Source organism: Toxoplasma gondii, chromosome VIIa (assembly GCF_000006565.2).
Source record: "Toxoplasma gondii ME49 chromosome VIIa, whole genome shotgun sequence".
NCBI lineage: Eukaryota > Apicomplexa > Conoidasida > Eucoccidiorida > Sarcocystidae > Toxoplasma > Toxoplasma gondii.
In genome coordinates this window covers 1,354,161-1,381,856 of record NC_031474.1, presented here as the reverse complement: position 1 = coordinate 1,381,856, position 27,696 = coordinate 1,354,161, and the positions used below count along the sequence as shown (strand labels likewise).

General features: G+C 52.9%; 5 protein-coding genes across 5 annotated transcripts; 3 read left to right on the top strand and 2 right to left on the bottom strand.

Annotated features, from left to right (window-relative positions):
• The first annotated feature begins 7 nt into the window (after positions 1-7).
• On the top strand, positions 8-9,213 carry TGME49_205490 (integral membrane protein, putative). The gene is made up of 6 exons (XM_002367739.2): positions 8-3,005; positions 3,575-3,789; positions 4,210-4,289; positions 4,557-4,699; positions 5,055-5,253; positions 5,977-9,213. The coding sequence occupies exons 1-6, from the start codon at positions 2,076-2,078 to the stop codon at positions 6,261-6,263; spliced, it is 1,854 nt and encodes a 617-aa protein (XP_002367780.1). The 5' UTR covers positions 8-2,075; the 3' UTR covers positions 6,264-9,213.
• Positions 7,470-16,055, bottom strand: TGME49_205500 (hypothetical protein). The gene is made up of 9 exons (XM_002367740.2): positions 14,694-16,055; positions 13,537-14,039; positions 12,817-13,131; positions 12,354-12,423; positions 11,189-12,012; positions 10,535-10,712; positions 9,780-9,952; positions 8,961-9,068; positions 7,470-8,588 (listed from the first exon to the last, which is right to left on the bottom strand). The coding sequence occupies exons 1-9, from the start codon at positions 15,496-15,498 to the stop codon at positions 8,451-8,453; spliced, it is 3,114 nt and encodes a 1,037-aa protein (XP_002367781.1). The 5' UTR covers positions 15,499-16,055; the 3' UTR covers positions 7,470-8,450.
• Positions 16,056-16,197: 142 nt separating this feature from the next.
• On the top strand, positions 16,198-22,162 carry TGME49_205510 (nucleolar protein 5, putative). Its single transcript, XM_002367741.2, has 7 exons — positions 16,198-17,586; positions 18,027-18,125; positions 18,360-18,547; positions 19,136-19,315; positions 19,814-20,012; positions 20,328-20,537; positions 20,966-22,162. The coding sequence occupies exons 1-7, from the start codon at positions 17,175-17,177 to the stop codon at positions 21,148-21,150; spliced, it is 1,473 nt and encodes a 490-aa protein (XP_002367782.1). The 5' UTR covers positions 16,198-17,174; the 3' UTR covers positions 21,151-22,162.
• On the bottom strand, positions 21,698-27,257 carry TGME49_205520 (hypothetical protein). The gene has a single exon (XM_002367742.2). It carries the CDS (start codon positions 26,068-26,070, stop codon positions 23,500-23,502), a length of 2,571 nt encoding a protein of 856 aa, XP_002367783.1. The 5' UTR covers positions 26,071-27,257; the 3' UTR covers positions 21,698-23,499.
• Positions 26,091-27,654, top strand: TGME49_205530 (hypothetical protein). Its single transcript, XM_002367743.2, has one exon. The coding sequence runs from the start codon at positions 26,790-26,792 to the stop codon at positions 27,234-27,236; it is 447 nt and encodes a 148-aa protein (XP_002367784.1). The 5' UTR covers positions 26,091-26,789; the 3' UTR covers positions 27,237-27,654.
• The last annotated feature ends 42 nt before the right edge of the window (positions 27,655-27,696 follow it).

Below are 27,696 nucleotides of genomic sequence, written 5' to 3'. Positions count from 1 at the left end.
TGAAGTGGCCTTCACCAATCTGCTGACGGAACTCTACCGTGCACTGACACTTCCCACCATGAACAAGGCGCCTAAACTGTGGGACCTGACGGATAAATCGATCTAATGAATACACGTAGCTAATGCTGCCGTTGATCTCGGGAGTTGTGTTTCCTTTCTCTGGTAAACTGCCGTCCTCACGACGCCGTTCCACGCTGTCACGAGGTATTTGGATGGCAATCCCGTAACACCGACCAGGGGTTCCATCGGCGTCCACGACGCTAGAGAGTGGCGCTGCAATGATGACTTTGGCAAACACACTTTGCTAATGCACAGCTGAGGGAGTTTTTCTTGTCTTCGAACAAGTACGCGGCCACTCGGGCCGTGGTTGCTTTGCTCCTGCCATGCCTCAGGATCGTGCAGACTGTCCGCCAGAACAGTGTTCCTTGCCGTATCAACGAGAATCACCCCGTCAGCGACGTATCCTCACAATGACCACAGCAAGCAAGAAGCAGACGATCCTCATCGGTCCATTCCAATTTCGTCGGATGCCCCTACTCGATACGTTCTGCGCTGTTGCCACAGTGGCCTTACGAGAATTATGTCGGACTTGCTCCGAGTGTGCCGTCCACCTCTTGCGGTCGATCAAATCTTAACTAGTGCACGTGCTTCCTGGAAACGAATACTTCTTGGTGGCCTGCGGGGCAGGATTGTTAAGCTGACTCCCGTAGCGGCAAACGAAATGTGGCGAACGGATGCCCTGGTCGCCGTCCGGTCTGTGCCAGTCGTTTTGAATTCATGTGAATCCCCTTACACAAGTGTACCACCTGACAAAAACTCGATGAGAAAGAGTGAATTCCTTGTGTGCGGCTCTCTTTGTCCCGCTCGCTCTGTCACCTGACCACAGGCCTCTTGGTGCCGGTGGCTTACGTCTACTGTGTTGCCCAATTAGAAAGTCGACATGTCCATCAAGAACCATCCACGCAACACATCCAGGAGATAGGATGCTCAGTGAATATCCATGATGACAAGACGGGTGTGTCTCTGAAAGTGTCGACGTGTCTCGCTTCGACATCTCGGGTGTTGGTAAGAACTGCTGCGGCGTCGCTCACACGCTCCTGCCACTCGCCCAAATCGTTCACTGCAGCGATTTTTTTCAACTTCAACAGCATTGAGCCGCAAACTGAACCAGCGTCTCGAAAACGGCCTGACCTGCTCAGAAACAATGGAACTTTGCCCCCCCCTTTAAATGATTTCGACGTGCGTCTTGTGCGACGCTGCTCCGAAAGTCGAAGGCGAGCCCACTAACCAGAGAAGCATTCATTCTGTTGGGTATCTCTCGGTCCTAGCATGATGGAGCTTGGCGCTAGCCGACCGTTTCCCGTGTTTTCTGCTCGTCGCGAAGAAAGCGTTCGTGGGTGAACTGTCTTGTGCAAATATCCACCTTTGGTCCTCCTTTTTTGCGTCTTTATCGTGCTTCCCGGGATTTAGTTGGCGTTGTCAAACTACCAAAGATTTGTAGGACTTGGGGGACACCGGCAGCGGCAGCAGCGGCGGGTTTGGGAGGCTGGAACCGGCTGTAAAGTTTTGCGAATGTGGGTACAGGATTTCCATCCAGTGTCTGACTCGGAGGTGATAATCCTACATATTCTCTCGTTATTTTCTTGATACGGAGAACGCTACAGCTGGCTCAGCACATAAGGTTGTGCCACGGGGACCCTCCTGTAGGGACCAGATTCTCAAGGTGAACTGGCGATGATGAATACCCTTCCTTCAGTAGGGAAGTATGGTTCGCTTCCCTCCCCTTTTCTCTCTATCTTTTAGACTTGATTTGGCACTTCTCCGTGCCGATTATGCCCGGCGAGTCGGTCGCGTTTGTGCGCTTTGCCCAAACCTTGCTATTTCGATGCTCGCCGTAGGTCTGCCGAGCGTGTCGGTTTAGTTGGTATTGACGGCTTGCATCTCTCCGCTAGACCAGAGAATTCCAGCCAAGCTTGCACTACCATTCGGCTCCATCCTCTTTCCGGTCTAGCTCAGCGACAGTACCGGGCAGTCACCGCGAGCCAATCGATATTTCTTCGTCACCAGTCGCAAAAATGGCGGCCACGCGCCAGGTTTGTCCGTTTGTGGAGGGTGAAGAACCCTGTGAAGTTATTACCACATTTCCAAGCTCTGGTTGGTATGGGAGTTGCGCTGAAAAGAAGGGAGTCAGTCACGCTGGTTCTTTTAAAGGAGAGGTGACGCCAGTGCTGGCAGACCCCGAGACACAGGCTCTGTTGGGTCCTGCTGCTCTGAAAAAACATTGTATCGAGAAAGACGGTAAAAGTGTCTCGGCAAACAAACCGTCGAAAGTGCCCACTGCGAATCGTGTTATAAGCAGTCTCATTGCCATGCTCCAGGGCGTGGAAGTGCTCTGCAACTTGGCCATTCTCTACCTCTACAAAGATGACTTCAGGCTCGACCCCGCCATCCTGACAGTTGTTATGGGTGCGCTGAAGGCCCCTTGGACCATGAAGCCACTCTGGGCGATGATGAGCGACAATTTGCCGCTCTTTGGGTACCGCCGCAAGTCGTACATTTTCTTGGGTGCCTTTCTGTGCGTTTGCGCGACTGTGGGAATGGGCCTGGTCGGGGGGTTCAACATATGGCTAGCGAGCGGATTGCTGCTTCTTTACTTCCTTGGAAGCGCTATATGCAATGTCATTGGTGAGGCTTTGGTGGTTGAGGCGGGTCGAGACGCGTCGTCGGAGGCCGGAGCCGCCAAAACAGTGTCAATTTTCTTCGCGTTCAGGAAGCTCAGTTTCGCTGTTATGTCCTATTTGAGTGGAGTGCTTCTCGATTATATGGACAAGCGGTACGTTTTTCTTGTTGCAACGGCTCTCCCGCTTTCTGTCTTAATCGCAAACTTCTTCCTGGTTGAGCCGGCAACAGAAGAATTTGAGGTCCGCGAACAATTCAAAAGACTCATTTCTGTCGTCCAGCAACCCGCCCTGCTCCACTCCACTATTTTCATTTTTATCATGATGGTAAGCACCATCACAAGCTCTCAGACCACCCTAAATAGGAGGTGCCGGGGAACAACGCAAGTTTAGTGTTTAGACCATTCTCGATCCCAGGAGTTGATGCTTCAGCAGTTTCGACATGGTCCTGGATACCGTGCAAGCGCCTTCGCACACGCGTTGTCTGCATGAGTGGCCGTATTTGCACTGTGTTGCTGCCGTTTTCTGTGGCTGTGGTTATTGGTGCATGTCAATGACCGAATAATGGACATTCCAAGAACGTCTTGGTGCGTAGATATCTCAGCGTATGTGAAGAATTCGCGCTGAACCATCCGTTCGCTGCCCGCCTCTTTTGTTGACGTAGACGGAGACTGCAACGTCGACGTTGTGCCCTGTGTGCCGGCGAGATGGTTTAGTTGGCGGGGGTATTACACACAATCAATTACGTGCATTCCGTCGTCAGAAATACCGCGTGAAAGCACTTCCACTTGTTTGGAACAGAGGAAGGCAGTCCGGCATCTGTATTTGCAAACGGGGAAGTGAATTCTTCAGAGCGAACGCGGGGTGTGTTCCCTGGTTGCGCTGTTCCTGTTCAGAGCACCCCATCTGCAGGGTCAAGCATGTTTTACTTTATGACGAATGAGCTTAAATTCGGACCTGAGCTCCTTGGCCGAATGGCGCTCTTCCAGTCCATCGCCAGCCTTCTAGGAATTCTTACCTACATGTGGTTCTTCAGCACTGTGAGCCTGCGTAGGCTCCTGCTCTTGTCGACTCTTCTTGTCACCCCCTTCTGCCTGCTTCCCGTTGTCGTGTAAGTCCACACGCAAGTATGTCGAAAGCGAGAGGATCTGTGCATTCAGAGGAATTGATTTGTTTCGTCAATCGGGAAGGCTACCTCCTTAACAACAGTATTTGACTCGGCGACTGGATTTGCAGCTACTTACTCCAGTGGGGTTTGTTTCCCCTGCACCTCGAATGTCATTTGCTGCGAAAATTCGTTCTTAGAGGTCCGTGTTCAAGTCGGTATTCTAGCAGACTAGACTCGAGCGTCAGGAAAACACAACGTCGTTTTCCGCCTGCCTCGTTCCTTGATTGCACCCGCGCTCCTGTTTGCTAGCCACACATCGCACCTACGAGGTGTGGAGGAGATCGGAGGCTCTGTTCCGTGGTAGGAGCTGGATAGAGTTAGACAACTGCCGTTCGTTCTGACGCTGTGCGTTTTTGCATTCAGAGTCGAACGGTGGAACGTGCAGATCGGCATCCCTGACACCGCATTCGTGGTGACAGACACTGTCCTCATGGAGTTTATCGGTAAGTATGTTGAGCTGTGGCTGCGTGAGGAGACATCAGCAGGCGAGAGATGTACGCCACGGCAACAGGGGTGGAGGCAGAAGAAATTTGTAGCTTTACCGCTGTCAGCCACACCGGATGAGACGATGTGTAGAGAGAGGAGTTCTAAATCTTGAACTCGTTCACGGGTGCCCTGCCGCATGCGTTCGGTTGTGCATGTCTCGCGCGTTATGTAGGGGTCTGCAAGAGTGCACATGACTGGCGTATGAATGCGTCCTTGCCGTTCAGGAGAGTTTCAGGCGATGCCAATTCTTGTCTTGGCTGCTCGTCTCTGTCCCCCCGGACTCGAGTCCACAATTTACTCCTTCCTTCTTTCCGCCTACAACCTTGGCCTCGGTCTTAGCTCTCTGGTGTCTGCCGGCCTCACTGCGGTGAGTGATATCTCTTTTTCACGGATCTCCGTGCGAGGACCCGTTGGGATAACACTGTGAAATTCCAGTCTGAATTGCTTTCGTTTCGCATATCGTACCTTTTTTCGAATGAATCGCCGCGCTTCTCCAGTCTGTATTCTGGATGTGCATGCATTTCGTGGTGTCTCGTTGTCGCTGCCCATCTTTGTCTTTATCCAGCAGTGTGGCGTTCCTGCCTCCGCAGTTGCCTCTCAGTGTTTCTGCATCCCTAGGGCGTTCATTTCTGTCGGTATCGCAAAGTCGAAGGCGAAGTTGCTCTGAGAGTGCAGCGCCGACCTCCCGCTTGTTGATTTCTCTTTTTGCGGATGCTGTGCAGGCTTACGGCATTTCGGCGACGAACTTTACGCACTTGACTTCTTTGATTATCCTGTGCGCGGCGACCAATCTCCTGCCTCTCTGCCTCATTTGGCTTGTGCCGGACAGAATCCCCGCCATCGAAACCGCTGAGTTGATTGATCCCTTCACGAGGAGCCCGAAAGCAGCAACGGGCATCAGCGAGAATGACGAGATGGAAGGTACGTGGATACGTTCTGTGCGTCGCAACAGCCGTGGTACCTCTTCGATTTCCTCCACAGGTTTGGTGGTCTCTCGACGTGGAAGACAACTCAGAGTGTTCAATTGCAGAGACCTGCCTGAATTCGTGTCTCGAGACCCTGTATTTAGTCATGCGTACGGTCTGTTGACATGCTTGGGGAAGCCGGCGGTGTGACATGAACGCGCATAGCTGCTCCACGATGTGCTCGGCGCCGTGGAAACATGCGGCGCCTTGCTTCTGTAGGCACATGAGACACAGGGAGCCTGAAGAAACGCACTTACGTAGATCAAGCGTTTCTGTCGGTGCTACGCGTCGGGAAATGCCTCGTATGTTGTCTTATAGTATTTTATAGTATTGGCAGTTTTCGAGACATTTCCGCATGCTGGGCTTTTCGGCCATCGGGGACCCGCGGGGGAAGCGAGTGTGCCTGGTAGTCGGTGCGCCGATGTGTCTTTTGGACGCGAGCTTCCAGGTTGAACATCCCGCTTCTGTCTGTCACCATTGTTTTCCCATTAATAAGAATCATAATAAAAGTCACCATTGTTTTCCCATTAATAAGAATCATAATAAAAGTCACCATTGTTTTCCCATTAATAAGAATCATAATAAAAGTCACCATTGTTTTCCCATTAATAAGAATCATAATAAAAGTCACCATTGTTTTCCGTCGGAAATCCGTGATTCTCGTGTTTTCGCTTTGCAGCGTCAACTTGTGCAAACTCGGATGTGGAGGCAGGCAGCACGCGCAGCCGAAAGTCTCGCGCCGCGTCGCAGGACGACGGCTCGTCAGATGTGGAGTCGAGGCGACCTGCTTCGTCTCGTTCCACGGAAGAAGACCTCCGTTCTCTCGTCGCAGGCCGTCTCCCTTCGCTGAGCCTCGCAGGCGGAACGGGAGACAGTGCCATCGACACCTCGGTTCTCGCAGCCGCAATGGAGAGTGGCGGTTCTGGGGAGGCAGCCTGTCGCTTGAAAGCCGCGAAACAGGCCTAGGGCGCTTGGAGCAAAGAGGCGACAGGCGAATCAAGAGGCGTGCCTCATGCCTCGAAGTCTTTGGGGATTGCGCGCCTGCTTCGGGGAGAAAAACCATTTTCGTTGCAGAAGGAACACCCTGAGAACGGCAGAGACGAGAAACTCGCAAATGCCTTTTGAGGAAGTGTATCTCCGAGGGGGTCTGGAACACGCGCTCTGGGAGTCCGCGACGGGAGATGCCGGCCTCGAGAGCTAGAGAGAAATGCGGCAAGACGCGCCAACTCGTTTTTGTGGCCAGGTGCGTGCAAAGCTGGCGCAAAATGGTGAAGGCATGTCGAGGAAGGACCCCAGGAAGCGGATTTCCAACACTGTCAGACAGACCTGCGAATATTGAAAGGCGTAGGGCGATTCGTTGCGACGCACCAAGCCTGTGTGGACAAACGCTGCCCCACGTGGTGCTCTCATGCGTGCGTGGTGACTTCTATTTGAATGCTTTTCGGATGTGGATTCGTGACCGAATATCCGGGCGGAGAGTCTTGTCGAGAGAACTCGAAACACTCGCGGAATCCTGAGAGGCTACTCGAGACGCCAAAGGAAGTTTCTCTGAGGTTCACGAAGAGCCTCTCGCCGCAGGGGAGGCAGCGAGCGTCGCTAGGAGAGAGGGGTCGGCTTCTGAGGGTGCCGTGGATCGATTCCTTTTTTTTCGAGCCGACGTTTGAGACGAAATGGGACGTGCATCGGTCAGTCTATAATAAACTCACATACGTTTGTGTATGTATGCATGTGTATGCATACATATGTATATATGTTGTGTAACTTATGCATGCTTATTTCTGTATATGAGGCGTACGTGTTTTCTTTCTATCTCTTTCCTGTCCGTTTCTGCGTACGGAGTTTGTGAATGCAGCAGACGAGAGGAGAGGGAGTTTGTGCGGAACGAACGTTCATCTGTGCTCGCGTCGATGCGAAGAAGTCACAAGAGGGAGACTCTTTTTTCAGGTTGTCTGCTTCTCGGTAGAAAGGACAGAGGCTCCGTCTCTCCTCTCTTCTCATCGTGTTCGTTCCCAAAATCTAAACGTACATTGTTTCCACGAAACCTACAACTGCACCGAAACGCGTTTGTCGGTAACGCGTGGATCTCTGGCAGATCCGGGGGCATCTCTCGAGGATTATACACATGCAGCTGTCGAAAGGTTTGGAAATTTTCGGCTTCGTGTCTGAAGTGAGACGGAGCGAAAGGAGAAGCGACAAAGAAACACAACCGCCGTTACAGATTGTGAGCTTCTCTAGTCAAGACGATGCTGCAGCGGCGGCGAGGAAAAGTACAAGCATTAAACGGAACGGCACTAAAACGGACGGACACCGCACTCGCAGCGCAGTGTGCATCTCCTTCTGTACATATGTAGTCCAAACATAGTAGAACGTTTGAGAATTTTTATGGAAGTATATTTGTCTCTATACGAATATGTATCAGAAGTGCGACACACGCCCGTTGGTGACGAGCTGCTCCAGCGAGCTAGAGAGGACAGGAGTCTGTGAAGCTTCGTCTCGAAATGCAGAGCTCTTTTGAGCTTTCTTGTCAATCTTTCCAGGTGGGGGGCAGCTTGGTTGGGTTCATCGAAACGCGTCAACGGCTTTTATTCGAACATGCCCGTGCATGCACACACATGTGCGTGCCTGCTCTTTTACACGGGTATGCCTTCATTTGTTCTGCGGCTCGATATATATATGGCATTGCCCTCACTGCACAGCATGAAAGTGGCTAGGGGACTGTGGCTCTTTGAATGGCACTCGTTTGTGTTGCTGCCGGCTTCAAGTTTTCGTGAGTCGGAGACAAGAAGCGCCCTCGGTGTTGAGAAGGTTCGATCCGCTGGGTCTAACGAAGAAGCGAACGAATTCGGCATCGACTGAACTTATTTGTGTTCGCTGCATGCAAGCGAGAGAAGAGACCCGGCGAGTCCCCCCCCTCTCCGGCGGCTCTGAAAGTTCGCCCAGCGAAGCGACGCACCGAGCGCCAGGCGCCGACACCACAGAAGGTTCGAGAGACAGAGAGAGACAGAGAGAGACCGAGCAGGACGACCGAGGCAGAAGAAGTCAAGAGGAAAAGACAGGCGAAGCAGATGGCAAGTCGGGGAAAAGAGAAAAAGTGGAGAGAGAAAGGGTGAAGCGTGGTAGAAAAACAAGAGCCGTTGAGGGAGAGGATCTCTTCTAAAGCCGAGTCTTCGTTCTCTGTTTTCGACTCGCTTTCGAATCCCAAGCGTCCAGCAGCGCGTCTCGCTGTGCAGGTTCCAAGAGTTTCCGCGCCACTTGCAGCGGCGGCAGGACAGCTCCAACTCGGACGTTGATCTGAACAAAGAGAGAAACAACCTCCAGAATGCGATGCTAAACCCACACGCAGCGCAACATTTGAAAGACGAAATCCTTTTACGAGAGGCAACAGCAGAGACACAGGCGTCTCTGAATGCAAGCGACTAACCGCTGGATGGGTGGGTAGTCCCAAAGCTCTTCCGCGCCAGTCCACCGCTTCTCCCTCTTTCTCACTTCTGCCCTCCCTCGTTCCGCCTCCCTTCCCAGCTTGTATATAAATGTTGGTTTTTCAAAGATACGCTGGAGATACCACTATACTTCATGCACTTAACATGAAATGGTCATGAAGAGCACAATAGAACTTGGATGTATCTTGCTCATTTTGTTGCTTGCACTTTGCGCGGCGCCTACTTTCGGAGCGATGAGTCGGTTGAAAACCGCCGATGTATTCCATTCCGGACCTGTGGGGTGGCGCAAAGTCGACTCATACTGGTCCTTCGCAGTGTACGGCCGCGGCAACTGCGAAAAGGAAAGAACAGCGACAAACGAAGACAGGGACAGGTGCACAAAGGGGACGAAAAGGAGCCTACAGGCCGGCGCACCAGACAAGGAACGACGAAACAATGCAAAGGACAGAGAACAAGAACAACCAACAAGAAGAGCACACTCGAAACCTCCTCTCGAGCTCTGTTGCACCCGCTCGGAGCCAGCGTCCTTAACCATACCCGCATGCGCATGCATCATGTGTCTTGTACTCGCTACGTCACAAACAGACAGCAGGATTCTCAATATCACAGTCAATTTCGTGATAGTTGTTCACTTGCTAGTCACATTCTAGTTTGTCAAATATACGCTTAACTGCCTACGATACTTTCGCACATTGAAGCTTCTCCAATATATATATATATATGAATATATATTTCGCTGCAGTGCGGATGTAAAAAGGGAGTTCTATTCAAGTGCACGTACGCAAAGATAGACATATACATCGTATATCTGATACAAGGCGAATACGTACGGCGACGTAACAAAAACTGAACTCCCAAACGCTAGGCGCAGACAAACCTGTAAGATTACATATAAGCATATGTACATACATCTAAAAATAGCTATATATATATATATATGTATACATATGTTTGTATACATATGTATATACGTTTGTATATATATATATATATGTCGACATGCACATCAACGAATGCGTGAGAGGCACGTGGTTCTGTTTACCTCGGGGACGAAGTATTTAGCGGCTTTCCGGTCGAGCGTGCAGTTGATGAAGACGGTGGACTTCTTTTTCTTTTCTGCTTGCGCCGTCTTCTGTGCCTGGGAAGGCTCCGGGCGCTTGCGCGGCCGCACGCCATGGCCGTGCCACGAGCCCCAGCCGGGCAGGAAATCTCCGTCTACAACAATTCACGGAAACGTATATATATATATATATATAAATATATATATGCTTATGCGTCAAATACGAACAAGGTTTCGCACACATACAGGTAGAGAGGTGCAGAAACAAATATACAAAAACGCAGAGGATCCACCTATAAGTAGGAACGTACAAAATGCTGTGTTTATGCAGAAACACCCATACACTTTCGTGAAAGCCCAAGTAGTGTAAACAGATCCTGGGTACTTCTACGTCGGCATGTCAGCGCATACATGCATATGACGGCATTTACTCCTGTTTATATCTACCAATATATATCTACATATATATATATATATATATATATACATACATAGAAATATATATATATATATATATATATACATATAAATATATATATATATACATATAAATAAATATATATATCAATATAAATTTATATATATATATATAAACTGGAAGATGTAGACGTGCCACGACACGCCTGATGTATGTCTCCGCGTAAGAGAGACTCGCTCTAGCGCATTTGCTCGGGGACCGGACAGACTCGAGCTCTCTGCTCGCGTCATGCGTCGCGCCTCATGCACTGGTCTCTCACCTTCCTCTTTCTTGTTTTCCTCTTCTTGTTCCTGGATGAACTCTTCTTCTGCGTCTTCATCGCAGACGAAGGCCTGTTGAATCAATTCGCGTTGGGCTTCCCTCTCGGTCTTCCCCCGCAGATTTGACGCCGGCCGGGCGCCCTCCGCCTCGGAGGCTGAAGACTCTTCGTCGTTCAGCTGCGAAGAAACAACGCACCGACGAAATGTGTCTACCAGCATTTCCTTTGCACGTCCACTCTGACTTCCCCAGATGCGTCGTTTTGTTTTAACATTTTTATTATAATTATTTTAATTTAATAATCGTTTTATTTCTATTTCTTCTTTAAACTCTACGAAAGAGGTTCTTACTGTTTTAATTTATTCTAAAATATTAGCTTCTTTATTTTTGACGTTCTCTGAAGAAGACTTGAAAGTTCAGTCCTCGTAGTCTAAAGTCCGTGGGGTCGGTATCTCCGAAGACGGACAGACACACATCGACACAATCGCAGCCGCAGCTGCGTCTAAATCGAAATCGCTGTAGACAGTTTACAGTTTATTATTGCGGCTGCGTCTCTGTATACGCTTGCGCCTGCACAAGGCTGCATGCAGTGCCGCCGACAACTCGAAAAGAGCGCATTTGAGAGCTCAGTTTCCGCGAGTGCGTTCAGACTGACGAGTTTCTGGAGCTGCTGCGCCGTCTCCTCGACCTGCGTTCCCGCCATGGAAACTTTGCGCTTTTTCTGTGGACGCAGCCACGGATTGGCCGCTTCTGCACTCCGTTCGAGCTCGCGTTGTCTCTCGCGCTCGCTGCCTCCGGAGCGCTCTGCTTGCGCCCAGGCGGTCGCGTGTGCCTCCCGGCTTCGCTTCGTCGCGGCTTCTTCTCGGCGCTTCTCTTCTTTCTCCAGCTCCGCCTGGAAGAACGCGCGTGCAGCAGCAGAGGAAGCAAACGCCCTTTGCTCCCCTGCGCCAGCTTTGCCAGCGTCCTTCGGAGACGCTTGGGTCTCCGAGCCGTCTGCTTCGTTCAGCTCGAAGAACTGAAACTTCCCCTCAAGTTCCTGCTCGGCGGCCTCCACTGCCTTCGGATCGAGGTCCACTGCCCTTTTCCGTCTGCCTGTCTGCGTCGGTCTTCTCTCGACCTCTGCCTCAGCGACTGCGTCGCGAGCTTCGCGCGCCTCCGTTTCGTCCAGAGTGCTTTCCAGGTCGCTGGCGTCCTCGTCGCCACTCGGCTTCCTTCCAGCCTCGAGCGCCTCGTCCGCGCCCTCGCTGTCCTCCTCGCTCTCTCCGTGTCTCCGCAGTCTCTCGATTTCCTGCCGGTTCCGTTCTCGCCGCTTCTCCAGGCCGCGCCGCATAAATGGAAGCGCCAGCAATCCTTTGTCTGGCAACGCCTCCTGCAAATCTGCTGTCTCCCGCGATAGCGTTCGAAGCAGTCGCGCCTTGTCACCCGCCGACTGCTCTTCCTCGCTCTCCGCCGACTCCGCCGACTCTGCCGACTCTGACTCTGAAAAGAGGGAACGCGGCGAACAACTGCAACGGCGTCTCGCTTCTTGACGTACTCACACATACACACGGGAGTGCCCGTGGACCGCTTTGCATGCGTCGATATATATGTATATATGCATATATATATATATATATATACATGGATGAGTATGTGCCTGCATCTACGTACATACGTATATATATATATATATTTTATATATATTTATTTATGCGCAAAACTGGCAGTGCGTCGCCCACGTAGAACTTCACGGCGGAAGGAAAGAAGTGAAAACCGTAGAGTGCAAGGGGGGAGACAAGAGTCTGCGTCTTTGGTTTGCCAATGTCTTTTGTGCAACGCACCTGAGCCGTCAGAGGATCCTGGGCGCCGCCTGGCGAGACGCTCCACTGTGCGCCGCTCGTCCGCCTCGCGCTGAAGAAAAACTCCACAAGCAGTTCTCCAGTTACACACAAACGTATGCATCTCTACATACATACACAGATACATATACATACATATACATATATATATATATATATATATATATATATATATAGATACATGCATATGGAGAGGACATATATATACATATATATATATATGCATATCCATATGCGGAGGAATCTAAGTTGATAGTTTCACGTAGACACGCGTCTGTAGAGAAGATACGTATACACATGCATGGATCAATCGAGAGAAGAGTTGATATACAGGCACAGATATTGGTTCAGGCCCAGTTGCGCATAAACCGACGCAAAGTCCTGGTCTCGCTCCCGTGTCTCCGACGGATGCAGACATTCATCCATACACATGTCGGAGGCGCACCTGCATTTGTCTGCTGATTTCTTGTTGAACGTCTCGGCCGCCAAATCGGGCCGCGAGAGCCGCCCACTTGGCGCGCGCGTTTTGCTGGCGGAGCAGCCGCATCTTTGCGCGTTTCTCTTCGAATTTTTTCCGGAGTTCCTCCGCAAGAGCTGGATTCCCTACTTCCAGCTTCTCCATGATCTTCTCTTCTTCGCGGCGCTCCGCCTGTTTGCGCTTCTTCCGAGAAACCTTGCTCTTAATTCGCTTCAGGCGGCGCGCGCGTCTCTGCTCGGTGAAGAGCAGAAACTTCAGCCGCGCCACTTGCCGCTGCTCCGCCTAGAGAAACAAAAGAAAGACGAGGAACGCAAAAACGCGTTTTGGTCGGAGGACTCTGAAATGGAGAGACATGCATGTCCGGCAGTGTGCAGGAGAACGAAACGACAACGCAGTTGACCGTGTGTGAGGAAACAAACAGACTGCCATCCACACCCGCAGCGCCTTCGCTGGGCCTCTAGCCTGGTCAGACCGACGTCTCCATCCTCTCGAGTTCACTTCTTCTCTTTCATTCCAGAGCGCAGAGGCACTCCCCGTGCGCCCTCCTCCGTTCCGTAGGCTCCGTCCACATCTTCCCCGGCCTCGCGATTCCCTGTGCCGCTCTCCGCTGGATGGACGTCTCTCTCTCTGCTTCTCCTTCCTTCTCTGCGTCCTCTCCCGTTCGCTCTTCGCCCTGTTCAGACAAACCTGTCGCTTGATGGCGTCGGCCGGACCCAGGCCGCCGCTTGCCTTCAGCTTCTGGTCGGAAACTCCGTCTGCGTTCACGGCCGCGAGGAGGGCGTCTTCGAAGGCGTCGTTCGCCTTGAAATCCGACAACGCGTGCGACAGCGAGCGAACTTCAGTCGGCGCCTCGCCGCGACCGTCGCCGCCTCGGCTGCGCGCCGTCGAGACACCCAGCTGAAGCTGCACCGCTTGTTGGTTTCGCTGGACGACGCGCGTCCACTTTTTCGCAGTTTCCTTCGCCTCCGCGTACGCGGCCGACCGCAGCAGCGCTTTCTGTTGCGTAGGTCCGAGAGGCTCCTGCACGACGTCCGCGTCGACCGCTGTCTCGTCGCTCCCGCGAACAGACGACGCGGCGGCGGAGGCCGCACGAGGCCGCGCCAGCGACTCCAGCTGCTTCCGGAGGCCGCTGCGACTCGTTGTCGTCGAGAGCGAAGTGAGGAGTGACGAAAAGGAGAGCGCATCCGCACCTGAAAAACAGAAAACCCTCGCACACCAAGCGAACCTCCAGAGACGCCAACACCCGTGGAACATCGCAGAGCGCGAGGCGCCTGCGCTGGCACCCTCACGAAGGCGCGGAGCCGAGGAGGCGCGGAGCCGCGAAACCGTCAGAGGAGGAGTCTCCCCGCAGGGGGGCAATGCACAAAAGAAGAACAACCGGCTCGAGAGAAGGAAACAGAGAAAGCACACAGAAGAGCGCGCGACGAACAAGAGGAAAACAGAGAGCGAGGCGAAAAGAGAGAGAACAGCAGCGAAAAAGGGAGAAGAAGGCGTCGCGAGGGAAGCCTGCAAACCTCAGGAGGCGAGGCAGGCCGCGAGCAAGCAGGCGCAGAAAACGCTGAGTCGGGGATGGGGGAGGGAGGAAACAACCTGAGACGGAGTGGACCAAGTCGAGACGACGGAGACGACTGCAGATTCAGGACGCAGTGGCCACAAAGAGAGGCTCCGGCAAGGACATCAGCCAGTGCAAATCTTGAACCGGCCTCGTCACTGAGACAGCAGCAGGCGTCCAGAGACAGAAAAAGACGAGAAAGACTGGGGAGCAGAAATGTGCCAGACAAAACGCTGAGGCAAAAGGTACGACTGGAGAGCGAAAGAGAGACAGACAAGAAGAGGCACCGTACTTGCGGCGTCCAGCTGTGCGTCGACCTCTCGAGTGCCTGCGTCCCCGCCTTCTTCTCCAGAGTCAGCCTGTGAACTCGCAGCAGCTCTCCGTCGGTCGCCTTCGCTCTTCAACAGAGACAGCGAGTGCTCAGAGACTCCTTCGAAGGGATCCACCTCTTCTTCTTCCGTCCTCTGCGCGCGCTGAAGAGACTTGAGCAACTTTGAGGGAAGTCCTTCTTCTTCACCTCCTTCTTCACCCTCCTCTTCCTCTTCAGCTTCTTCCTCTTCAGATTCTTCCTCATCTTCTTCCTCTTCAGCTTCTTCCTCTGCACGGAGGCCATCCCAACTGTCAGAGACCAGGTCCTTCATGAGGCGGCAGATCGAGAGAGCGTCAGATGCGTCTTTGTCACGAGATTTCTTCTGTGCGGATATCATTGCTTTCCCCCTTTGTTTCAACACTCGCGCTTTCGAAGCGTTCGCCTCTCCCTCTTCTTCCTCTTCTTCTTCCTCTTCTTCCTCTTCTTCATCTTCTTCTTCCTCTTCTTCATCTTCTTCTTCCTCCTCTTTTTCTTCTTCCTCTTCTTCATCTTCTTCTTCCTCTTCTTCATCTTCTTCTTCCTCCTCTTTTTCTTCTTCCTCTTCTTCTTCATCTTCTTCTTCCTCCTCTTTTTCTTCTTCCTCTTCTTCTTCATCTTCTTCCTCTTCTTTTTCTTCTTCCTCGTTGTCATCCGCCTGAGGGCCAGCCGTCAGCCACGGCGTTAGTTCTTCTTGCTCCTTCTGACTGCGAGGCGGCACTCGCCGCGCTGTCCTGCGTTCGAGCGCCATGGAGGCCAGCAGGATCTGCGTAAGGAAGGGCGAGAACGCGAGAGAAACCTGGAACGCAGAGAAGTCGAAAGAGGGTGCCGAGACGGAGTCAGAGGGAGAGAGCGAAAGCTGCGGGTGCCGGAGAAAAGACGCCTGCAGAGCGTTTTCTCTCGCAGTCCAGACTCCGGAGAAGGAACGGCGTTCCCCTGGCTCTTTTTCCTCGAGAGAGGAGTTGCTGCCTGGCAGCGACCTGTCGTCCTTCTATCCTTGTTCGTTGCGCGCCTCCAGAGAGTGCATACGATACCGACGCAGAGACCTTCAGTCTTCGAAGCAGCGAGTGAGTGAAGCCTGTTTGCGCCGCAGAAAACGCATTGGTTCTCGCTGGCCGCTCGACACCCAGTAGTCCGTCTCCGGTTTCGCCTGCGAGACACTGTCGCCTTCTGCGAAGTCGAGCGCCGCGCGTCGTTCTCGTCGGGAAGCGCAGCAGATCTGGGCGTCTCGAATCGCCAGAAACGCACTCAACGGAGGCCGGAGAGCCTCGGAAAGCGGCGAAAAGAAAAGAACCTTTAGCTCTACACATCACCTCCCAGCAACTTGCTCGCCGCGCATGCAGGCGCCGCGGCCTGAGCGCCAGGCACCCCACAGAGAGGCCGCATGTGACCGGTCGCGCGAGCTCTCTCTGCGAGGCCGCGGGAGAGGCGCCGGTGGAACAAATGCAGATGGACTCTTTGTTTTGGCAGCGTCATTTTGACAGAAAAAGTGAAAGGAAGTTTCTTCCATCATCACGCGTAGAAAGCCTCCGCCTTCCTTGTCGCACGCTCGGCCCTGTCGACGGCGCAGTACGCGAGCCTCTACCCTTTTGTTGTCTAGGTTTTTTCGCGCGGCCTCGATTTCTGTTCGCCTCGCGCCGGCGACTTCCCCAGTTCCCAATTTCTTCTTGTCGAGGAAAAGTCCTTTCTTCGACCGAAGCGATCTCTTCGTCAATTGCTTTGCCGAGCACTTCACCCGCCCTGTCCGCTGCAGCCCCGCGAGTCTGCGCTGCCCGCGAACCTCGAAAACAGGGAGCGTTTTCCAGCGAAGAGAAATCCTCTTTTCCGCGGATCATTCCTCCCGACGCGCTCGGGCGCAGGTTCACCGCGTTGAAACTTCGTGGATTTTGGGTCTCGACGGAGCGAATTTCTCGCTCCCGCGCATATACGGCCGTCGCGGGCTCTCTCCCGCAGGAATCTGCCCGCGTTCTGTGCTGTCGCGTTTCGCCGACGAGAGCTGCCCAGCCAGCGCGGGGGCGTCTTAACACAGTAAATCAGGCGCGCATCTCCTCACTCTCCACTTTCTTTTCTCGTTTGGCAGCGCTCTCGCCTCTTGGGCGGACTCTAACACATCGCCGTCCGCAACAGCATGCGCCGCTTTTTTTCGCGCAGTCCTCCGTCTGAACAGTCTTTGTTGACGACTGGTCTCGCAGAGTCTCTCCTCCACCTCGTCAGTCCACGGATCGAGATCTCTGCCGAGTTTTGCCTTTCTAAAAAGGAGAATCGATTCGCTCTTGTCCCTCTGACTTCCTCCTTCGCGCTGCCCAGCGGCGTGGTGCGTCCGCCGGAACGACTCTCCCGGTCCAGGTCGACTCTGCACTGAGAAGTGGAGGCTGAGAGGCCGCCTGTCTTCCGTTCTCCGGCCGCTTTGTCTGCTCTTTCCCCGAGATGCTGGTTCTCGTGGAGACGCCTGCGGGCTACGGCCTCTTCCGTGTGAAGAACAAGAAGCTGTTGGAGGTGGAAGATGCAAACGACTTGACTTCGTTCTTCGCCTCTGCCGAAGTCGCGCAGAAGAGCGTCCACCTGGAGGCCTTCGCGAAGTTCAAGGACACCAAGCATGCGCTGGACGAGGTCCTCGCGCTGCGCGAAAGCAAAGTGGGCAAGAGTTTGAAGAAATTCCTGAAAAAACATTTGCTGCAGACCGACGCGAGTGCCCAGCTCGCCGTCAGCGACAAGGCGCTCGGCGCCGCGATCCGAAACAAATTCGGAATCGACGTCGTCTTCACTCCTACCACTCACGAGATCATCCGAGGAATCAAAGAGCAACTCTCGAACCTCCTGGACGGACTGTCTGCAAAGGGTAAGCTTGCCAACAACCTCAGAGGCGAGAAAAGACCTGAATCATGACTCAGACTCACATGCGCGCATACGGCGAAGACCTATGCATGCCATTCAGTTGTCCTCTATGTCTGTACGTGTGTGGACAGACTTCTTCTCCTGTGGATGGAGGCATCCAGGGCTCCGGTGGATGGACGGAGGAGGTCTCACTCTCTCCTGCCTGTCACCGCTGCTCGTCGTCTTTCTCCTCTCCTCATTCTTCTCTCTTCTCTTCTCCCTCTTCTTCTCTCGCCGGTTCCCTGCGATTCCTCTCGCGCTGGGTGTGTTGAGCTCTGCCGGAGAATGTTGGGGCGTTTGCTTTTGCGTCGGAGTCCAAAGGAGCGAAGGGATACACACCGCGGCTGCTGCGGAACCGTTCCAGGACAAACTCCGGGTGTCGTTGGATGTTTTTTCTGCATGCAGATCGCCAGCAGATGGCCATGTCTTTGGCGCATTCGCTCAACCGCTTCAAGCTCAAGTTCAGTCCAGAGAAACTCGACACGATGATCATTCAAGCTGTCGGTAGGTCGGTTCTGGCCGGGCCGTCTCTCTTTTCGTCTCTCCTCGCGCTGCGTTTGCTTCTGTCTTCGTCTCTTTTTTCGTCTCTGCTCGCGCTGCGTCTGCTTCTGTCTTCGTCTCTTTTTTCGTCTCTGCTCCGCTTCGCTCCGTTCTCGCTGCCCCCCTCCTTCCTTCGCCGGAAACCGCGCGGACAGTTTCGGGATGTTGTGTCGCTTCTTCTCTGCCGTTTCTCCGCAGCGCTCATCGACGACCTGGACAGAGAACTGAACAACTTCGCGATGCGTCTGAAGGAATGGTATGGCTGGCATTTCCCCGAGCTGAGCAAAATCGTGACGGACAACTTGATTTACGCGAAGACGGTCCAACTCATCGGCTTCCGCTCGAACACTCGGAACGTCGAACTCTCTCCCTTGCTGCCAGACGAAGTGAGCTCGCTGCCTCCCGCGACGCGCCTTGACCGCGTCCACATGCTGTCTTGTCTGGCCTTCGCTCTGCGCCTGCTTCCACCCAGTTACGCTCAGACGTCTCTGCAGAGGTCGACATGCGCGGTCGTAACGATACGCGCGCGCCTGCACCTCTGCTCCCGAGTTGACAAGAGCCTTCACAGACAACCTTTTCTCTGATGCGTTCGCACACGGATACGTGCATACATACCTACATACCCACATACAGATGTATATATATATATATATATACGTACATGTGTGTGTATACCTATATATATCTATATATATATATATATATATCTATATATATATAATATAATATATATAATAATATATATATATATATATAGATATAGATATAGATATAGATATAAAGAGAGTGCTATAGATAGCTCTGGATAGATGGGTGTAGGCGTGTGTCAGACGTTCAGATACGTGTAGAGGTCGATGTCCAGAATTGCCTTGGGAGCGTGCATGTTGCATGCGCTTTCAAGTCTGCGTATCCGTGACCTGCCGGCGCGGTATATAATACTTCGGGGGTGTCTGCGCATGCATTTGGATTTTCAGATTGCCGCCGAAGTGAAAATGTCTGCGGAGACGTCGATGGGGACAGACATTACGGAGGAAGATTTGATGCACATCAACACCCTTGCGAACCGCGTCGAAGAGCTCGTCGAGTACAGGGCGAATCTTGCAGAGTACCTCAAGGTTCGCATGAAGGCTGTTGCTCCGAACCTCACCTACATGGTAAGGACTGAGATCTTTAAGGAGGTTTTTTCGATGATCTTTGCACTGCCCTTGTCTTTTTTTCCAACATGCGATTCGTCCTCCCTTCGCCGAAGGAACTGCGCATTTGCCTCGGACCTCGACGCACACCCGCGCTCGACAGACGGAGGCGGGTGCATGCACGTTGCGTAAACAGCAAAGACATTGAAAGCCTAGGCACCCCGAGACAGTGCAGCGCGTCCAGTCTCCACTGGCGAGTCGCCACTGGGAAAAGGCTTCAGCAGACACGGAGTTTCATTTCAGAATCCACGGTGCCGTTCTCCCTCGTCAACATGTGTATGCGTACGTTTCGAGTGCACAGCGTCAGTTGGACAGCCGCTCGTGTATGGGCGCTTTCGTCTCCTTGAAGCTGTGGCGTCTGCGTATCTTTTCGCTCCCCGTTCGTCGCGAATGTCCACAGCGACGCCTCGGAGCGATGCGTTCTTTCGCTGCTTCGCCGCGCCTTGGATGTCTCTGCAGGTTGGGGAGGTGATCGGCGCGCGCTTGATGGCGCACAGCGGAAGCTTGTTGAATCTGTCGAAGCAGCCGGCGTCGACGATTCAGATTTTAGGTGCGGAGAAGGCGCTCTTCCGCGCTCTGAAAACCAAGTCTCACACGCCCAAGTACGGCCTCCTTTTCCACGCTGCTCTCGTCGGTCAGGCGCCCCCGAAGCTGAAGGGTACGTTTCACCCTGCGCAGGCACCCTCGCGAAAAACGGAGACCAGCGCAGGCAGTTCCCGACGAGTGAACGACGTCCTTTGTCTCAGGCGTCGAACCGGAGCCATGCAGCAGAGAGAGAGGGCGAGAGAGAAGCAGCCACGATGTGTGTCGGAGTACAAAGCGAGAGCGTAGAAATAGACGTGAGATGCAGATGGACCATGGAGTGCTCAGCGCAGAAGCCAGTTGAGGGCGCTTCTTCCTGCGTCGACCGTGCTCTGCTTGCCTCCTTTTTATGTTGTTTCACGGACACACATGCGTTCTGCGCTTCTCACAGGAAAGATTTCTCGAGTTCTGGCTGCGAAACTGTCGCTGTGTGTGCGCGTGGACGCCCTCACGGAAGCTGCAGAAGCAGCAGCAACTGCGGCTGGAGGCAAAGCCGCGGAAGAAGTCGCATCCCCTGCTCTCTCGGAACCGACTGTCGCCATATCCTGCCGTCGATACGTCGAGAATAAACTGCTTCAACTCGAGCAACAACAAAACAGTGGTAAGAAACGCCTTTATTGCAAGCCTCATGTTCATATATAGATATATAGATATATAGATATATGTAGATAGATATATGTATATATATATATATATATGTAGATAGACAGATATATGTATATATATATATATATTTGTTTATGGCTTGTTCGAATGTGGAAGCAAGTGCGTACGTAGTGGCATAGATGTTCACGTGTTTTGACTATGTGGTTGATACTCGTATGTCGACCAAATCGCATGGATATAGTTCATGCACTGCACATATATCCCTATATTCATATATTTATATATATATATATATATTTATATATATATATATATATGCAACTACAACTGCGAGTAGTTTCTGTGTGGATGCTGACAAGTAGGTTTGTATTTTTTTAATGACCGTTGTGGATCTTTGCCTGTTGGCGTGTGTCTGGTTTTCAGGTCTGTCGCGATCGACAGCGAAGCCGTCAGCTGCACGCTACGAGCCGAAGAGGCAAATGAACGGCAAGTCGTACGACGCCTCGACAGACGTCGTCCAAGAAAAGAAGCACAGACTTTCCGAGGAGGCGGAAGAGGAAGAGGACGAGAAGCCGCGGAAGAAGGTCAAGAGAGAGAGAGAGAACTGAGGCTGCTCTGGGCTGCTGTCCGCTGTCCTGGATCGTCTACGCTTGTCAACTTCCCCAGTTTTCCACTCGCTGTTCTGCGACTCTGTATGCGTCTCTCTCGCTGCTTATCTTGCCCGTGACGTCTAAATCTGCGATGTGGCGTCTGTTTCGTCTCGGTGAGGTTTCGAGAGAACGATTTCAAGGGGGGGGGCGAGGTCTCTGTACGCCAGCGCTGACTCCTTGTCGCTTCTCTTCGCGCTCACATTTCCATCTTGACAGGTTGCGCGTTTTGCCACCAGTGGATGTACACTCGCTGGTATGTTTGTGGATCTAAGTAAGTCGTCGCTGTGTCTCGGAACAAAGTCCTTCTCGTGTTTGCGAGAGACTCAAAACCTTGGAGGCTTCTACGCCAGGTTTGTGCTGTAACTGCATGCGCCAGAAGAGGTGCCGACCGAACGCAGGGGAACCAGTTTCTCCCAAGGTGAGTCGGAGGACACCCAACGGAATCCTGAGATGGAACGAACACTGAGGCGATGAAAAGGGATAAGTAGACCATCAGCGAATCCACTATTGTTAGATGCGTAGATAGTCCGACTTCCTTCGGTGTCTCTCAGCCATCCTTCGAAACGTCAGAGAGCACATGCCCAGCAGGTGCACATATAAGTCACAGACATGTTCCTATACTTGTGTATCTACATGTGACGCATATGAGATACAGAAAACCAAGTTCTTTATGATGGCTGTACACCTCCACTCCACTGGACTGCTAAGACAGCACACAAGACAAACCGCTTCAAAGAGGTGCGAGTGCAGGTGGTACTTCGCAGGGCACATTTGCCATGTTCAAATGATTCTTTGCGTTGCATTTAATCTTCCGCCCAAGTTCTTTATGGCTGCTGTGGTGCTCTTGTAGCTCGTTCATAGACGGTTAAACGTAATGCAGCTTGATCGTCTCTGTCGGTGTGCCAATCAAACAATTTCCGTTGTTTCGTAAGACGAGGAGGACAACCTGTGCAGCCATTTAGAAAGCAGCTTCAAGGCAGCGCTCTCCTCTCTGTAAGCCGGGAGCTGCGGCTTTCCAGTTGACGGTTGCAGTTTCCTTCGAAAGTCTTCATAAAAGAGCGGAGAGAACGACATGAAGGAAATATGTTGCCATCTCGATCTGTCTCTCAGGCATCGTCACACCCGGAAGTACTCAAGAATACAGACATACGTAGACTCAATCATATTTATATGCTTCTTGATATATATATATATATATATATTATATAGATCACGTAGGTCGGTTCAAGCTGTGTGCACGTATCTGTACGTGCAGGCATCCGCCATACGACCACTGAAGGTGGTCAGAGCTGGAAATGCCATCACTGTGAAGCGGAGTCGTTTCTGATGGAAAAACAACAAAGACCATCAGATTCCGTACAAACACAAAGTATGTCTATATATATATATATATATATAGTTATAGATATATTGCGTCTACGCAGAGCTTCATATCTATTCCAATGTATGTATTTGTGTAGGGGAATGAAATGCGTTTGTATGTGATGGACTATCGCGTTTCCACTTGGAGAGACGCATGTGGGCACATGGTTTCTTGGCGCCTCGTGGCTGGCAAGAAATCGGCCTCTCGCTGTGTTGGTGCGGCTTCAAGAGTGCCAAATTTGTTCGTGGTCAGTGCATGCAAAGGAAAGAAAAAAAACAGGACACCTGCGGACACAACAGCGTCTTTCTGTCGACGCAGTCGACATCGAAAAATAGACGTGCACTTCCCTCTGAAGAAAGGAAACATTCCTATAGAATCAAACCTGCAGCTTCCTGAGCGGGTGACGGCTTCCGGATACACTCGTTCGCGTAGAGATTGCAGCCAGGTCGTGTGTTTCTTTGTTTGAGCGGACTGGCAATTAGCCCCATAGGGAACCTCTTCGAATGCTTGCGAAGAACGAAGATTGACGAAAGGCAAAGATCGACTCTTTCCACGACTTCGACTGGTAAGATTCAAGCGAGAGGAAGGCCTACACCTGGAGATTCTTGGGAGCTGCTTTCAGATTCCCCGGTTGTAGAAAAGTGCCTGCAGAATTGTCAAGCCTCGTCTGATGGCATGTCTGCACATGCTCGCGTTTCCGATTGTCTGTTCTTTTCTGCCCCTCGATACAAAAGAATTTCCGTCGGGAAACCAACCTTTAGGTCCTGTGTGCTAGAAACGAAGACCGTCGGAGGGGTGTGTACGCCTCTGTTTTCGATGTCGACGCCGCCACTGCTGGACCGAGGTTAAAACCTCTTTACCGAACCGAGAGTGAGCGTTTCCGTATGCACGCGTCGGCGTGCGTTGGTGTGCGTCGGTGCTGCGATGGTTCTTCCAAAGATTTTTTACAGAGCAAGGACGGCAGTGCACGGCGTCGCGGTTTCCGCTTGTCTTTTCAGCGTGCGTTTTTTCATGAAGTGAAGGACGAGCAGCAGAAGGTACGTGACTCCGGAAAGAGCCGCGAGGAGCGTGAGCATGCCCATGAAGCCGCTTTCTCCCGACTTCACCGAGTAGTCGAACATGGGCGTGGCAAGAAGCGACAGGAGACCGCCGACTGTGCAAGTGAATCCGATGAGTTTCCCCAGATGGCGCTGCGGAAATGTGGCGCCGACGTAGAAGTAGATTTGGTTGGTCATTAGCGACATGTTCTGCATGAAAAGAAATGCGATGACGTACTCGAGCCAGACGGCTTTCCCGGGCATGAGGAGCGTGACGAGAGAAAGGAGGATGACAAGCGTCCCGCACGAGTTGACCAGCGCCATGCAGAGCAAAATCCCGAATCGATCTGCGATGTACCCCGCAATCGGCGGAAAAACGAACACGAACCCGATGATAATGTGGAGAAACGTCAAGGCGTCGGGGACCAGGTCGTGCGACGCAGTGTTGAAGTACACAGCCCGAATGAGGGTGATGGTGAAGTACGGAACGAGAGGCAGGTACAGACTGGAGAACAGGTAGTTGCTGGTGAAGGCCACCGCCTCTCTAATCGCTTGCCTAACTTTGTCTCGCCGGCCTCTGTCGCACGGCTGGCCAAAGAACGACGCAAGTCGCCGTTCGTCGGCGCCTGCGTTCGAGTTCCCCAACGTACCCAGCTGCCGCGGGAAGTCCGCGCTGCCGCATTCCAGCCCGACTACCGGCGTTTCTTCCACCGTTTCGTCTGTTTCGTTTCCTCTGAGACACGGCGCCTCTCTGGAGAAGAGCGAGGCTGCTCGCGCATCCGGCACGGTCTGCTCTGGCAAGGCCGGATCGGAAGGGCGCGGAATGTAGCAGCCTGCTGGCGCGTCGTCGTGGAAGCGTTTCGGGGAAGAGGAAAGACTAATCATCGACAGGGAACCTGTGTCCGTTGGAATCGCGGCCGGCCACGAGTCACCTTCCTTTCCAGCCGGGTGTTTCAACGAGTCGACTGTCTGGTCCGTCGTCACGGGTGTCCTTGCGGAGGTTTCGTCGCTCTCTCCCTTTCCACTTTCGCTATCCCAGGCGTTTTTCCCGCGCGGCTTCTGCGCCGACCTCGCATCTGTGGCATTTCCTGCGCCGTCAACACAGTGAGAGTCCGCCTTGTTTTCTTCTTTCAATTTCCGGGGGAAGAAAGATGCGCAGAGCCGCCAGGTGTTCCGCGGGATCTCTGTGCGACGGCTGGTCTGCACGGGCATCTGTTGCAGGTTGTTTGCCGGCACTCCATCCGCTTTCCCCCCCGCAGTTTCATCATTCTCCACTCCGGAGCGGCCCTCCCAGGGCTTCCATGGGGTCACGAAAGCAGCAATGAGGAGCGCGGGACCAAAGGCCGTGACGGCGTAGCCGACCATTATGTCTCGGTAGGAAATGTGGAGGGAGCTCGCGACAGTCTGCAGCAGCACCGGTGTCATGTAGCTCACAGACCGCATGGCGACGAGGACTGCCCGCACGGTGTTGCAGTGCCCAGGGAAGAGTGTGCCGACGGGAAGAGTCCCGTAGAAAGCCATGTCGATGCCGAGACCGAAGAGGACCATTCCGAGTTCGAAGGCGCGGAACGTTTCGCTTGCGAACGCGAGAAGCAGCCAGCCGAGCGTCATCAGGAGCGACCCGCCCACAGACGCCACCTTCGGTCCACCCACGTCCATCGCGAGACCACCGAAGAACGACATGCCGTAGTCCGCGACCGTGCAGAGAGTGAACAGATTCCCGACGTGCAGGCGCTGCTGCGCGCATGTCTGCGTTCTGGGGTCGACAAATGCCATGTGCGAGGCGTCTGTTTCCTGCGGATCGCAAACCCAGCGGTAGACGCCATTATCGAAGAGCAGCTGACGAAACGGTGCCCAGTTCAGGTACACGGGGCCGACGAGGACCGAGTAGCAACAGAGAAGAACGAGCAAGTGCCACCGCGTGAGCGAAAAGAGCAGCCTTCCTTGGCGTTTCAGCCAGGGCAGACACGCCAAGGCGTCGCGGGCACCCGACGGGAGGGGCGGCCGCGGAGGGCTGAAAAGCGGACCGACTCGCTGTTTTCCACTCTGCCCTGAAAACGCGTCTGGAGCTTCTCGCCTCCCATGGTCTTCTAAGGACGCGCTGGGGACCTCTAGTCTCGTCTTCAGGAGGACTTCTGCGTAGGGAAGGTACATGGCCTCGTCTTGCTCGTTGGGGATTTCTCTTTCTGGTGTTTTATCGCAAAAGTTCTCTTCCCTGACAGGCTCAGTTCGCATCCCTATGAGAGAGCTCAAAGGTCCTTCCCCGCTGGGGGTCAGCGGCCTCTCTACCACGCCTACGTCTTTCATGTGAGTCACAATCCCGTTGTTGAATGAGCTGCACAGACTCTCCGCAGGCTCGAGAGCCTCGTCCTTCGCGTAGGCCACATGTTCGTCTTCGCGAAAAGCAAAAGCGACATGAGACAATACGCCCATTTCTTTTGCAGTCAACTCCTCGCGCCAGGCATTCCAGTGTCCCATGCGCCTGCCCTTCTACTTTCAACGGAAGCAAGCTCACGTGGACAAACAAACCTTTTGCGTGTGTGTATGTATGTAACGGGTGAGACGAGGGCCTTTAAGTCCGTATAGATGTGCTGAAACCAATAACGTGGATCGTTCGCCACCTCCCTTAGAGGAATCCGTGCATATCAATGCAAGCACATACGTGCATATATCTATGGGGATTCATGTGCCTGTTTGTTTGTGTATGGGTTCTCTCTCTCTTCCACCGTGTGGCCTGTGTTTCTTGGAAAAGACGGAACGACCGTGAAAAGATATGTTTTCCGGGGGTGTGTCTGAGGCGGATCTCCCAGCAGTGTGTACTCGACGGGTTAGGGCCTGGGGCTAGGCGAACTTGCTTCTTTGAAGGCAAGCTGCCGAGTGCCCCCTCTGGTGATCTGTTTGACCAAGGGAAGAGCTTGTGTCACGAAGGATTGTGGAGCCTTTGATCTTTCAGCCGCTTTCGTTTGCACGGGGACATAGTGGAAAGTCGAGGAGCGCGGCGGCCCTCTGTCAGATACCAAAACTCGCAAAAGAAGCAGGGAGAAACGCGGCCGAGGAGAACGGAAGAACTCCTCGAAGAACTGGGAAGACGAGAAAGAAAAACGTAGAGAGGGTATACGCACTGCAGAGGCGAACACGAACGGACACACGGACGCGCCAAAAAGGCAAGAGAAGTGCGCGCGAAAACCGCCAAAGAGATGCAGAAAGAGCCAACGGTCTGGAGACTCTCAAAAGCCGATAATGGTATACAGAGATGCGGAGATTGTATATGCAGGAAATGTCAGTGGTCACGGAACAGTAAAAAACTGTATGCTGGAGTAACGGCTCAGAGAGGTGAACAAGTGACAGGCACCCCCGGCTACCAACTGCTGCGAAGCCGGCAGTCTGTGTCAATCATTGTCATCCGAAGCTGGACAGATGAGCAGGCAACAGGAGCGTTTCTGCGGCGAACACAAAAGAAAGCGCTCCACAGACTTCCCGTTGTGCTCGCCGCGCGTCAGTATCTCAGCGCTCCGAACCTCTCTGAACGAGTGATAGTGGGAAGGGGCGAGGCAGGAAAAGGAGTCTTCTGGTCTCTCTTCTCTTGTATTTTCGTTTTTTGCCACGCGGAAAGTGTCTCAAGAAAGACCCCTGCAAAAACCTAAGATGCTCGAACTCGAACCCCGCTGTCCACTGTAGCCTACAGAACAGGGTGTACTTTCGTTTCCCAGAGTGCAGGCTGTCTTCACCTACAGACAAACCTAGACGCCTTTCCCGCAGGAAACGCAAATCTTTCGATTTCCACTCTACCATAATACCGACTTCCTGACTTGCACATACAGAGTATTTTTACCTGTAAGGCAACTGCCCCTTTCCACGCCTATCCGTGTGTCACATCCATTCTGAAAGAGGCACCTTAATGTCTTCCTCTCACTCACAGACAGCAAAGCGTTTGTAGCTTCTCTGCTTGCAGTGGTCGCCGCTGCCATCGCAGATCGGCTTATACTCGGACACAGTCAGAGAGCAGCCTTGATTCGAACACTTTCGGAGGGTTGACGAAGGAAGGCGAGAACGGCAAACCCCTTGACTGCAAGGATTCTGGACATACGTTCTATACAAATGCCC

Bases quoted from the DNA above. Each gene is read 5' to 3' on its own strand.
- TGME49_205530 (XM_002367743.2), top strand. From the start codon at position 26,790: ATGCAGAAAGAGCCAACGGTCTGGAGACTCTCAAAAGCCGATAATGGT.
- TGME49_205500 (XM_002367740.2), bottom strand. From the start codon at position 15,498: ATGGCGCTCGAACGCAGGACAGCGCGGCGAGTGCCGCCTCGCAGTCAG. The intron at 13,132-13,536 runs GTTTGTCTGAAC...TTGTTTCTCTAG, and splicing joins CCGACGCCATCAAGCGACAG to GCGGAGCAGCGGCAAGTGGC. The intron at 10,713-11,188 runs GTCAGTCTGAAC...GTTTCTTCGCAG, and splicing joins CGCAGCAGCTCCAGAAACTC to CTGAACGACGAAGAGTCTTC.
- TGME49_205490 (XM_002367739.2), top strand. From the start codon at position 2,076: ATGGCGGCCACGCGCCAGGTTTGTCCGTTTGTGGAGGGTGAAGAACCC. The intron at 3,006-3,574 runs GTAAGCACCATC...GTTCCTGTTCAG, and splicing joins TTTTCATTTTTATCATGATG to AGCACCCCATCTGCAGGGTC. The intron at 4,700-5,054 runs GTGAGTGATATC...GATGCTGTGCAG, and splicing joins TGTCTGCCGGCCTCACTGCG to GCTTACGGCATTTCGGCGAC.
- TGME49_205520 (XM_002367742.2), bottom strand. From the start codon at position 26,070: ATGGGACACTGGAATGCCTGGCGCGAGGAGTTGACTGCAAAAGAAATG.
- TGME49_205510 (XM_002367741.2), top strand. From the start codon at position 17,175: ATGCTGGTTCTCGTGGAGACGCCTGCGGGCTACGGCCTCTTCCGTGTG. The intron at 18,548-19,135 runs GTGAGCTCGCTG...TTGGATTTTCAG, and splicing joins CTCCCTTGCTGCCAGACGAA to ATTGCCGCCGAAGTGAAAAT. The intron at 19,316-19,813 runs GTAAGGACTGAG...ATGTCTCTGCAG, and splicing joins CTCCGAACCTCACCTACATG to GTTGGGGAGGTGATCGGCGC.